General features: G+C 38.9%; 1 protein-coding gene across 2 annotated transcripts in view; it reads left to right on the forward strand.

The window, feature by feature from the left end:
• The window catches only part of LOC121316241 (kelch-like protein 32), an 84,516-nt gene that overhangs the window by 38,651 nt on the left and 32,007 nt on the right, over positions 1-13,858 (forward strand). For both annotated transcript variants that reach the window (XM_041251179.1, XM_041251180.1), the window contains exons 5-6: positions 235-333; positions 8,699-8,914. In XM_041251179.1, coding sequence (XP_041107113.1) covers positions 235-333; positions 8,699-8,914 — 315 coding nt within the window. The remainder of the gene's footprint in view (positions 1-234; positions 334-8,698; positions 8,915-13,858) is intronic.

Genomic DNA, 13,858 nt, shown 5'->3' on the forward strand with positions numbered 1-13,858 from the left:
CACTGCATTTACCATTTACTAATACTCACAACATGTACTGCAACTCCCAATTCTGTGATTGTAAGAATGGAACTCCATATATACCCAAGTGATTTTCCCAATCATATCACTAATTTTACATACATGTATGAAATACATGTGACACAAGTGCAAGGATAGTGTAGCTCTGGTGCCATTAATGAGCCTGTATTTTGAAGTGTTTGTCACACCCTTTATTTGTTTTTGCCTCGTTAGATTTTGTTGGATCCTGGTATAATACAGGACGTGCTGGCTGCAGGGAGTCATCTTCAGTTGCTGGAGCTCCTCAGCTTGTGCTCCCACTATCTCATCCAGGTAAGTGACTCTCTTATTGTTTCTGTGGCAGTGCTGTAGTCATAGTAGCAGTTGTAGTATTTATTTTATTTTTTATAAAGCGCAGGGGTTCATAGTCTTATCATTTACAATTAGCTCACAGTTTGTGCTGGATAATAAGACAGCTCTTGCCACCGGTAGATAATAAAGGAATGGCTTTGCCTCCAAACAGCTGTACAAACCAACTGGCGTTCATTTCAAATTTTGACTTGAGGGAGAAAAATATATTCAGTGCTGTTAAAAGAACAAAAAAACTTATCAATACAAAAATATATTAAGTATGCAGAGAAACAGGAGAAACCAAAGCACTGTGCCACCCTGCTGTACTAAAACTATTAGGACTGGTAAATATTTACTGTAATGCTGACCATACCTTCAGAAATGTTTCAGAGTTACAGTAAGTACTTCACAGCGTCCAACATGGAGAACTCCCCTCAGGTGCTATAGTGATGGATGCTGTCCATTGTGAGGAATTACATTAATAGAGTCTGGCTCGTTTGGCATGGCAGATACCAAGACTTGGCTTCAGTCCTTAGTCCTGGTCCTTTATTCTGTGCTCAGTCTATTATCTAATGACAAATCACCAGACAGAATGTTCCAGAAAATAGGCTTTATTTCCTTTTTGGGTTAGATTTAGATGGGCAAGGCTTGCTAAAGCTAGGTGGCAAATGTCTCCTTGTTGTCGTGTGACTTGCCAACTCCATCAATTCCACTCCAGATATTTTTATCAGATAGGGCCTGGATTAAATCATGGTGATGCTCTGCTCATTATAAAGTATAGTTATGGCGCTGCCATAAACCTTGATTTTGTGTAGGCCCAGGGCTAATTTAAGACTGGATTGGAACAAACCTCAAGGCCAGGGTTGGGCACCACTGGACTAGAGTTTGAGGGAATTTGCCTAGACCTCAGTAATGCATACATGTAATGAAGATGACTGGATATTATAAACTAACACAGTGTTTGTTTAAAGCTCATTGTATTCAATGATATTTAAATGCTTTCACCTTTTTCTCTAAATAAAATACAGTGCTCCTCTGCGTCTCTTTCATTGCTAAGCATTAGTTTGGTCTGTCAGCAATGTTCTTTTGTTTTGTTTTTGCATTCCCAATTGATTTAAATTGCTACTTTTTCATTGCTTTTCTTGAAATGACGTGGAGCTATTAAATACAAAAGACTATACTGTTTGGTTTTAATACCAACGCACACATATATTTTTATCTTTACATGCATAATATGCTGAATTTGTCTCTCTCCTTAGGTGTAATTTTCTACTGAAAAGATGCATGAATAGGTAATCTCTTCCCATCAATGAAATAATGGAGATTGTATGTTTGATTCACTAGCAGGTGGATATAATGGTACTGGGCAATCGCAAAGCTTTCCTGCCATTATGAATATAGTGATGTTTGGTCTTCATTAAAAAAAACAATAACAGCTACAACAGTTTCATGAATACTAAAATAACCAGCTGTGAATATGTAAGCAATAAGGCTTCACCTCATGATTGCAACCCTTGCCTTATTGCTCATATAAAATGGGTTAACTAAATATTTTTCCGCCTAAAACTGAGCTACCAAAATAGTTCCATATAACTTAAAACAAAAAATGCATTAAATTAAAAGAAAAGGCGATTTATAGATGTGGAATTGAGCATTGCCATCAAAAGTGCAGTTTTTTTTTTTTTGATTTGATTTGTTTTACTTCTTGTAATTCTTGGTTTTAAAGTAAAATATTACTGGCCATTTTCATCAAGACAAGCACAAATGAGCCTGCCTTTAAATCACGCATTCCCCTTCTTCAAGATCTGCAGCCTACTCAGGTGAGAGTGATGTTTTTTTGGGGTTTTTTTTCGGGGTAGTGAGGTATCCATACCAGATTTGTGCTACTGCTTCACAGTGGCAAGAAAGACGTTATTTGCATTGAATACCAGGTTACTTATCAAACTGACTTTACAATTTACGGCTGGACAACGTGGAGAACTACTTGGCCAGTGTTAAACAATTTTAAACAATGCAGGGTGCAGCAAAAGGGACACATTTATGTGGAGAGAAAGGTACACTAGAATTATTGTGATACATTTATAAATATTCTGCATCAGATCACACAGCTGTGCAGGGGGTGGGACCAGTGGCAACAGGCAGGCAGACTGGGGACAGCGGCAACAAAACATCCATTTAACCACCAAAGGCTATTTTAAGAGCGACCCAACTTTAAAAAAGTTTAAGATTTTTTTAAAAAACTATTTGTTTTCAGAATGAGATAGGGAAATGCTGTAGATAAGGGAGCAGAGAGCGATCAGAATGGCGAGTTTTGAATTGATTTGAATAGCTCGTTTTGCTTTTTTATTTATTAATTAATCACTGGTGTCTGATTCAGACTCATTCAATATCTTATGTACACTTCGGTTTCCCAAAAGGTCAACATTTACTGTAAATCTCATCTCACTGGTTCAAATCCCACCTCTGCCACTGACTAACTCTGTGTGACCCTAAGTGAGTTAAATCAGTGTCCTATTGTAAGTGACTGCATACAATGGTTCACAGCCTACCTCTGTAAAGCGCTTTGTGATGGTGGTCCACTATGAAAGGCCCTAAATAAAGACATTATTATATTATTGTAGCGGTCTAGGTTAACGCAGGCATGTGCCTCAAACAGGGCGAGGCAATTCACACATAGGCGAAGGGCGGGCGCGAACCCAGGACCTCTCTCACTAAAGCATGGCTCCAGTAACGCTGTATAAAAGAGCCGGCTCCATTGCAAGGAGCTTATATCGGGCTTATGTCTTTCTGTGTGATTACATCACCTACCAGCCCTGCTGCTGCCTTCCCCATGCATGCTACATTATTATAATAACAATAGGATTTCTCAAGTTATTATGTATATTGTGAACACATGAACTCTCCATTTGCCAGTATATTAATATTACTGCTGAAGGGTGGTTCATTTAAGTGTCTGTTTAAGCCCACTCTGAGCCCCACGTAACTGCTTATGTCTTACGGCTCTCCGGAGCTATTTCTGACAGGCATAAAATTGTCGTAGAACTGCATTAAGGTGTTCTATCGTGACAGTTTTCAAGTCTGTGTTTGTGTTACTCTCACTCACCCGGTCATAAAAAGCTTTGACTGCCCAATTGGTTTTTCGTTTCGTGGATGCTTAATTTCTGTCAGATTCTGTCCAATGAGAGGTGCTGGTCTGGCCTCCTGGCTGCCCTGTGTTTGAAGGCTCTTTGTGAAACGAGGTTCCTACAGTTGTCATGTTGTTTAAGGTGAAATACACTTCAGGAATTGTGTAATTTATTCTATGTTATTGACAGTTGTGGCGGATTGATGTATCTGTGTAGGTTTTCAGTGAGAAAGTTGCCGTTACTACGTCCGTGATGTTAGGCTGGGTAAATTAAAAAAAGTTTGGAAACAACTTAGCATGGTTCATCTACCAAAGATAACAAACTGTTTGTAAATATTTATATGCATAAGTATACATAATTGGGTCACAGTACTATGATATTAATACATTGTATGTTTCTGGAAAGTTTGCCACAAATACATGCGTGGTCAGTTTAAATTGGTGTGTTGAGTTCCAGTTTAACATGGCCATGTGTCTAAAAACAGCTGCCTCCGAGCTGTAGTGTAGTTCAGGAGAAGAATGATTGTTGAGAGGACAGCTGCCTGCGTCCTTGTGTAGCTCTGCTTGTGTAGAGCTTATTTCTTTGATTAAAAAGAAGTCTGTACCAAAACAACCTTTATTTGTATTTTGTTTATTTTACGTTTACTCAGTTTTAGTATTTATATGACTCCTCCTGACCATTGGCCGTCCACTCACAACTCCTTACTATGTCTGCCTGTATTTTATTTCTGGGTGTATAACAGTGTCTTAGAATAAATGGTGCAAAGGATTAATCTGGACAGCAGATGGCAACATCTCACTAGTTTTGTGAAGATTGCTGAGGTTCCAAATTCTCTCTGCAGGATTATTAATTTTGTTTAATAATAGAGACTGCAAGAATAATCAGCTGTGGATTTGCTTTATTTGCCTAACACTATTTAATAAATGTTATAATTTTAAAACAGATACATCTTTTTTGTTTTTAAATAGCATTCACTTAGTTGTTAAATCCAGCGTTGTTATTGAGGGAACGACCATTTATCACTGTTGTGAAATCGTTCATTTGTTCTTATTTGGATGTAAATTACACCAAGGTTTTTACAAATAAGGCTTCCATGAAAATAATTGCAAGGCTGATCTCCATTCCTCTATGCATTAGTCATTAGTTTCTGAATTAAACACAGCTTATTAAACACGGTGCATGTCCAATAATTATATTGTAATGGCAAATTATTTTCTCACTAACCGTGGCTATAGTTTATTGATGGCTATTAATTTGTCTTAAGCAGCATTAGTTTAGCACTTGTGTGCGAGGGATGTGACCTGAAAGATGACATTTGAACTTGGATACCATGAACAGGACCAGTCTAACAGTGTTCTTTTTTTTTTTTTTTTATTCCTGGCGTATCGTCGGCACATTGCATGTGTTCTGTTACCTGGCTGAGTTATGGGATTTTTAAGCTCTTTAGTGAATCTGTGTTTCTGTTTATGTGTTTCTATACTGTCTTCCCTGGGATTGAGATCATGGTAAGTGTTAATATTGGAGAGCACCTACGTAAGCATACTTAAGAGCCTACATTATACCACAGCTATGGGACGGGTACATTTGCTGTCTTAGCAACGGATTTCATATTTATCCCTTTAATAATACTTAAATGGTTCTTAAGACCTACCATTTACTTAGATCATTAAAACACCCTCATTCTTAAGAAGAGTTAATGCTAAAAGGGACTCTACTTAATGCAACTTGTCTTAAGAAAAACACTGTGTTGGCTGTTTCATATAAATATTGAAATCTAGATTAAAAGTAGGGAATTCATATTGAAGTGTGTTGTGGAGCATTCTACAGCAGTTGTATTATGTTTAAAATGTTTATTATAAAGATGATGCCACATACTGTACAGCAACATTGGGGTTATTCCCTCATATTTTGCCTCTGGAGACTTGGGTTCAAACAAAGTTTAAATGACAAAGTAGTGGGCTCAACGTATACTACACAGTAGACCTTAGATTACATAAACAACAAACATATAATTTAGTACAATTACAACAAAGATAGATCATATTTAAAATGCAGTGAATTAACCCTATTAAAATATGCAAGATGTTGTTAGTTTATGTATTTTTTTGTTAAAATGGACTTTCAATAATACATTGCAGTTTGGCACTGTTGGGCTTTAAAATCATACTGTTGCCAAAAAACACCTTTTCACCTTTTCACCTTTTCATGCATGCATTAAGATCACATTAGTCACTAGTCTGTCCTTCAAAATAATGCAATTTTTAAAAATCATTCCTGCTTTACTTAAATAATTATTATTATTATTATTATTATTATTATTATTATTATTATTATTATTATTATTATTATTATTATTAATAATAAAATTAATTATAATAAAAATAATTAAATTAAATCTTCTGTTTTATTTCTGCTTAAAACATTTCCTTTATTTAGTTTCCAATCAACAGCTGAAGACTTGCTTTGATAATCACATTTTTTGTTTTTTTATTATATTTCTCTATGTGTAAAAACTGATACAATTTCATGGTATGCTGTGTAGGCAGTGGGTGTTGTCTAGATCTAGAAGAAACTAAACTTCAAATGTCTGTTTTTTGTTCCAATGTGTTTACACTGACTGATCTGTAGCACCTTCACCAGGATATGTGTCAGCCATGCCACAGTGGCAAAGTGGTTTGCAGTGCGCAGGTGTAGAGGTGATGCAGTGCTGAGTAATAACAGACACAAGACAGTTCACACTGAAAAGCAGCTCTTTTATTTGGCTGGGTTGCATGCTCGCAACCTTAAATAATAACTGGCCCTACACATCAATGTGTATCGCTCAGTTAAACCACTGGGTTCAGAAATAATAACCCTAATAATGACACCCACTTTATACACACATGATCACAAGTCCAATAGTGAGTGCTCCGAGTGCAAGTGGTGATTTAATACTGTAATCAGTGTCAGTAGTAGTGCAAGGTAGTCCGGGTTTGATGCTGGCTTAGCACGATATCCCGGATATTTAGCCATCTAGAATAACAAATAACAACAGTTTTAAACAGACAGATAAGACAACACTAAACACTCACGGTACTTTTTCGCTGGTACATCCTTTACAGCTCTTTCTGTAACCATAACAAAGGAACAGATTGTTTGGCCACATCCCCTGATATACCTTCAGTCACTCCCCCTTCGGTACCTACCGCATTAAGCCAGTGACTTCTGGTATTGTGACTCCGCCCCCCTTTCTGGATGGCCGACTTCTTACTGACCCTGGAATGAACTGCCAAACCTTCCAGTCCGGGGCGCAGCGTAAAGAAATAGCCACCAAAGTGTCCTGAGGGCATTAGAGGTTTCTCGGGCATCTGCCATTTACTCCCACCTTTCACTTCCAGAGCTCAGCAGCTCTGCAAAATCAACCCACTCTGACCCTAAACCAACCCCTGCCCTAAAACCTCATCTTAACCGAACACCTAACCCTAAACCTAACCATTAAGAATCATCTGATGCCCTCAGGACACTTTCTAGGGGATATTCCTTTGTACTGCATCTGGGGCACACTGTTCCTATTATACAGTGCCCTCACAGGTCGGTTGGGAGATTGTTGACTAGGATTCATTCGCTCACTGTCACAGCCATTTGTCATGAAGTAATGTGCCACTGGACTAGTCAATTCAATAATTTCTGTTTTCAGAACACAACTTTCCTTCTAATAAAATGTTCCCTTAGTTCCCTTTGTGGTCTAATTTAATACTGCCCACCTTATTTACCCTGCATTTTAATTAATAATAATAATAAAGTAAATGTGGACTGGAGAGGAGGGCTATAGTGGAAAAGGGAAGACTATTGTTACATTTTCCTCTATTAGCTGAGTCTGCAGTACATATTTAATATATGAGTCAGTCAAAACAACCAAAAGGTTGGATAGTAAATATGACTTTATATACTGTAAAGCCATAAATATTTGCAAGCCTTTTATGTGTTTTTCACAAATGAAAATATCTTAGTGCTGTACATATAATGAAGTAATATACTACTACAAGTGCAACAGGTCACCAACATTTCTGGAGCAAAATAGGTTTTATGAGTGAGATTCACCAAATATTTTGGTTGTAAATATTTATGGCTTTACAGTATTTTGTTTACATATAGCAGATACAGCATAAGTAAATAACTAAACATACATAACAAATGTTTCTGAAGTTCATACTGCAAGTTTTGTAGCGTGTTTTGTAATTAATTTTCTGTTAAGTCGCAGAATCGCTGTTCAGCAGTTTTTTCATTCAGCCATTTTATCATGTTAGGTGTGGAGTTGGAGGGCGTTCCTTTGAAAAGGAGCATGACTGACAGTGATGTGAACCAATCACATGTCAGAGGGAGACTATTGCCTGTTGGTGTAAGGATGTTAGGGTAATAGTTCAATCTGTTTTTCCTCCTATGATGATGTTTTAACCAATCACAGGCCAGAATTTCCAAGCACTGACTATTTCATTGGTGAGCTGGATTTGAACCCAGGCCTCCAGAGGTGAAACTTGGGAAAGATCTGTGATCTATTCCTCTGCATCACCTAGACCTCCTTGTCTTATTTTTATGTGATTTGAATTAGCATGCAGAGGGATCTTTAATCAGTGCACAGGATCAATCTCAAAGAAAAGCCACACTGCCTATCCGTCTAGTTACCTTATTATATGTAGATTTTTCTACCTTCCTTCATTACTGCTTTCTAGCTACACTCATCTTTGTTTCTCTTTAACATGATGTTAATTGATGGGAAAACAGGTAGAAGGGTATTTGCATCAGCTGGGATAGACAGCCTTCATGTTCTGTTTTCAGGTGTCTCCACGCCTTTTCTGGTTAGTTATTCTTCCACATGAAGTCCCTGTGCAGTGTAGGCCTGGCCTGGGAACACCAAGTAGAGCATTATTATTAGGGGGCCAAACAACGAAGTTGCAGGAAGTCTATTAATATTATTATTATTATTATTATTATTATTATTATTATTATTATTATTATTATTATTATTATTATTATTATTGGTGTTCAGGGATCTGTAGTGACATTCTACTGTGCTGTAATGAAAAGTCGCAACCTATTTAATTTAGTGACTTCAAAAATGTTTGCTATAATGTATAAGGTGGCCTTGTGTTACTCTTACATTTCACGTATGCCTCCTCAGTTAAATGGGGGGCTTAATTTCATTTTAGCAAAGTTCTCAGTGTTTGTGTTGTGTTTCGCTGCAGGAGCTGAACAGCTTCAATTACCTGGACATGTACAAGCTGGCGGACCTGTTTAACCTGACGCTGCTGGAGGAGGCTGTGGTGAGCTTCCTGGTGAAGCACCTGTCAGAGCTGCTCAGTAGTCGCCAGGAAGAGGTGCTGGTACTTCCCTACCGTCTCCTCCGGGAGGTGCTCAAGAGCGACCGGCTCACATCGCTCAGCGAGGAGCAGATCTGGCAGGTAGGCATCAGCCTGTTCACGCTATCCTCAGCATCCCAGCAAGAGCTGGGAACCGGAACCAGCAGCTCTATAAACATCATCACAGTTCTAGAGCACTTAGGTTAGGCGCATAGACAGCAAAGAATCAGCATGATGCTTGGGTTGGACGAGTGAAAAGAGCCATTGATCCCCAGTGCTCCTGACCAGTCAGAGGGTTGCATCGGCACGCAAAGTGAGTACAGCAATGGGGGTTAAATGAATTGTAAAAAAAAAAATAGATCTGACAAATTAAATAGGTAGCTTGACCTACAGTATATGTACTACCTTTAATAATATTACATGACCAAAATGAATGATTGCTATATTAAAGGGTTAAACTCCTACCTCTCTGGTTAGAGGTATGTATATATTTTTATAACTAAAAATATATTTTTAATGATGTGTTTTTATTTATTTATTTATTTATTTTTCCTCGGCTGGGAGAAGAATGGGCTGAAAGCCTTGAATAACAGCACAGACCATGTGGTCTGCTGTCTCTGCTCCACTTAGCCCTGTTGAATGCAGTATTGGAGGGCAAATTTGTAGGTGTACTGTAAAGCAGGGGTGCACAAATCCGAGCCTTCAGGTTTTATCAATATCATTAAACAATTGCCTGACTAAGGCCTGGAAGGTGGTTCATAATCTATATTTGTGGGGACTTCTCATTGACTTTCACTATATTTTTATTTACTATTTCTAACTCCAGTCAGACAAAACTCCACACAGGGTGAAAGTCGATAACAAACTACATATTTCGGCACTTCTATTAAAAAAAAAATAAATAAAAAAATAAAAAATAAGGCATATTTAGTTCTTAAAGGTGTTTTACAGAGTGGGGACGCCCCCACAACATAATTTCTTTATGAGTTACTATCTTTGTGGGGACATTCTCTCAAGTTTTGTCCGCACATTGATAGCAGTATCTGCCCCCCGACACACATATATGTACGTTTACTGGTTAAAAAAATAATAAATAATCCAACATGTCTGCAGCTTCTCTGTATGTCACTGCTGTTAAGGTTTTTTTGTTTTGTTTTGTTTTTTGCACGAACCAGCCACCGAGCCATCGTAATAAGAGCAAACGTAACACTGTAAACAGTGACCAGCGATGATAACATACCTTACCAGATGGCAGCGGACTTCATACAAAAATATGGAAGCTTAAAAGGCACCAGTCAGATGCACAGTGCCATCTATAAACTTTGATATGCCTGCAGGTGTCAGCATAAAGATTTGTGCAAAAAATGCTTAACATAAAAAAAAGAACAGTCCTACTAAAATAGCAGGCGCAGTTTACACTGCCTCAGGGTTTTCCATCATCCATTCCACATTTTTTAAATCCATTGATGGAAATGTCCGCTCTACTTTTAATGTCTTCAGGCAAATTGGCTTCATCACTGCCATTCTCATATCCACTTTGATATCTGCTAAGTTATACTTCAGATATATTGGGCAGTTGTGTTATTTGAAAATGGTATATTCAAACTGATAGGCCATTGGTGGTTGACATGTTTTTAAAGTTTGATTCCGCTTGGTTTTTGGAAATGTGCCTCTATCTGTTAAGCTGGTCTTTAGCGCTCACCTCCTGTTTTTGTAGCTGAAGGTATTGTTTTCTAGACATCTCCGTTCTCTGTTGATGGTATGCTCATTAACATATGAAACAGAATGCGGAACAAAGGCTGGTCTAGCGGTTCAACAGACTCGATGACTGAATATGTTGACCTTGCGCTTGAGGTTTCAAGGCCTTCCAATGGCAGGTTTAGGTTGGGAACCAGAATGGGTCATGGTGAACTTTCACCTATCCTGACAATTGGGGGATTGGGGGGGGGGGGGGGGGGGGGGGGGGTCTCAAATCACTGACCCACGAGGGAGGTATGCAAGCGCCTCAGCAGAGAAGGCATTGTAGACAACAGTGTATAGGCAACATCTACTGAAGAGATTCTTTGAACCTGCAGCGAGCACAAGATAAAAGGATATAAATAAGAGTGGAGCAGCACAGAAGATTTCGGAACAGATGAGTCTTTGACACTATTGATGTGTTAATAGAGTGCAGTACTTTGAAACAGGGCGACCTTGCTAAAAGGTTGCTGTTTATGTTTGTGGAAGGTGGAGGGCTAAGGTTTTATAGCTGTTGTGGTGTGGATAAAGCATAAGAAAGAGAGTGAACCTTACAACAGGTGATGGATTGGTGAACCTCAAAAGTCTCTTTTATAAACTGTCTGTTGAAATTAAATTCCTTGTAATGCCTTTTCTGGTTTATATTGCTGGCAACACCCACCATCTCTGCAATAGCCTAAACAGCTGGTCCTGAAGGCTTATTTTTTTCTTTTTTTTGTTGCTATAATCACATGACCTGTATCTGCATATCAGACAGAAGGCCAGTACTAACTAGTGACCTGTGTATTTTAAGTCTAGACTAGGGAAATAAAGTCATGACCTCTCAGTCCAGTAACCACTAAGCACTTTGGCTATTTTAACGCCTATTTAAAGGCCTGTTGTAGTGCAAGGCTGTAGAGTTCAGTGTGAGGTTTGTGTCCTTAATTGACAGGAGTTTTTTTGGAGCAGATAGAATGGATGCCCCCATACGGGATTACCAGGCTTCTGCCCAAAGTGAAGCTGTTAAGTTCTCACATGCGTTAAAGATAGCATCTGAGCCGCCTTTTTCATTACTAATTACTTATCGACTGGTCCTTTCAGGTCAATACGTTTTCTTCAAAGCATTAATGCTTCAGCTGCCATTCACAGGGGTGCAAATTTGGTGCTATGGTGCTAGATTCTAGCACCAGGGTATCTCATAGTGCCAGCAAAATTTAATTCTGGCTCCAGTAGACCTGTTTAAATTAAAAAAACATATATATACACACACACTGAACAAAAATATAAACGCAACATGCAACAATTTCAAAGCTTTTACTGAGTTGCAGTTCATATAAGGAAATCAGTCACTGGGAATACAGATATGCATCTGTTGGTCACAGAAACCTTAAAAAAAAATAAAAGGTAGGGGCTTGGATCAGAAAACCAGACAGTATCTTGTGTGACCACCATTTGCCTCATGCAGTACGATACATCTCCTTCGCATAGAGTTGATCAGGCTGTTGACTGTGGCCTGTGGAATGTTGTCCCACTCCTCTTCAATGGCTGTGCAAAGTTGCTGGATATTGTCGGGAACTGGAACACGCTGTTGTACACTTTGATCCAGAGCATCCCAAACATGCTCAATGGGTGACATGTCTGCTGCGTACGCAGGCCATGGAAGAACTGGGACATTATCAGCTTCCAGGAATTGTGTACAGACCCTTGCGACATGGGGTTATGCATTATCATGCTGAAACATGAGGTGATGGCGGCGGATGAATGGCACGACAGTGGGCCTCAGGATCTCGTCACGGTATCTCTATGCATTCAAATTGCCATCGATAAAATGCAATTGTGTTCATTGTCTGTAGCTTATGCCTGCCCATACCATTACCCCACCGCCACCATGAGGCACTCTGGTCACATGTTGACATCAGCAAACCGCTGGCCCACACAACGCCATACACTCTGTCTGCCATCTGCCCGGTACAGTTGAAACCGGGATTCATCCGTGAAAAGCACACTTCTCCAGCGTGCCAGTGGCCATCGAAGGTGAGCATTTGCCCACTGAAGTCGGTTACGATGCTGAACTGCAGTCAGGTCAAGACCCTGGTGAGGACAACAAGCAAACAGGTGAGCTTCCCTGAGACGGTTTCTGACAGTTTGTGCAGAAATTCTTCGGTTGTGCAAACCCACAGTTTCATCGGCTGTGCAGATGGCTGGTCTCAAACGATCCCGCAGATGAAGAAGTCGGATGTCGAAGTCCTGGACTGGCGTGGTTACGCATGGTCTGTGGTTGTGAGGCTGGTTAGATGTACTGCCAAATTCTCTAAAATGACATTGGAGGTGGCTTGTGGTAGAGAAATGAACATTCAATTCTCTGGCAACAGCTCTGGTGGACATTCCAGCATTCATCTTGCCAATTGCATGCTCCCTCAAAACTTGAGACATCTGTGGCATTGGCATTTATTGTCCTCAGCACAAGGTGCACTTGTGTAATGATCATGCTGTTTAATCAGCTTCTTGATATGCCACACCTGTCAGGTGGATGATTATCTTGGCAAAGGAGAAATGCTCACTAACAGGGGTGTAAACAAATTTGTGCACAAAATTTGAGAGAAATAAGCTTTTTGTGTGTATGGAAAATTTCTGAGATCTTTTATTTCAGCTCATGAAACATGGGACCAACACTTTACATTTCGTGTTTAATATTTTTGTTCAGTGTGTGTGTGTGTATATATATATATAATATAGTAACAGAGCGGGCACTCGCTCTGGTTCATTGCCCCTTTAAAAACAGACCCAGACACTGAAGTTTTAAGAGTGCTTACGCACTATTTTTAATCAACAAGCAAAAAAAAAACTAAACAAACACCTAACTCTTTTGTTTCGAACACTAACTAACACACAGACAGGAACCTAAGCTATCTTGCCGGACAGCCAAACCGTTTACCTGAGAAATAAACAAGCAAAACAAACCACCCAGGTTGAACACAAATCAAAGGTTTTACACTACCTTACTTTTTCTACGCTTGAGAACACCATCAAGCGGGCTTCTATACACACCAGCAGCCCTGAGCAGACTGGCTGCTTTCTTTAAATACCCTGCACCTAGCTCTAATTTACAGTGATCACCAGGTGCAGGGGATAATTAAAAAGTTAATAAAACAATTAAAATAAACCGATGTGCATTTGCACATTTTTTTTTCAGCAGGGAGGAGTTTTACCCTCTCCCTGCTCACTATATATATATATATATATATATATATATATATATATATATATATATATATATATATATATATATATATGTGTGTGTGTGTGTGTGTGTATATATATATATATATA

Source organism: Polyodon spathula, chromosome 5 (genome assembly GCF_017654505.1).
Source record: "Polyodon spathula isolate WHYD16114869_AA chromosome 5, ASM1765450v1, whole genome shotgun sequence".
Taxonomy (NCBI): Eukaryota; Metazoa; Chordata; class Actinopteri; order Acipenseriformes; family Polyodontidae; genus Polyodon; species Polyodon spathula.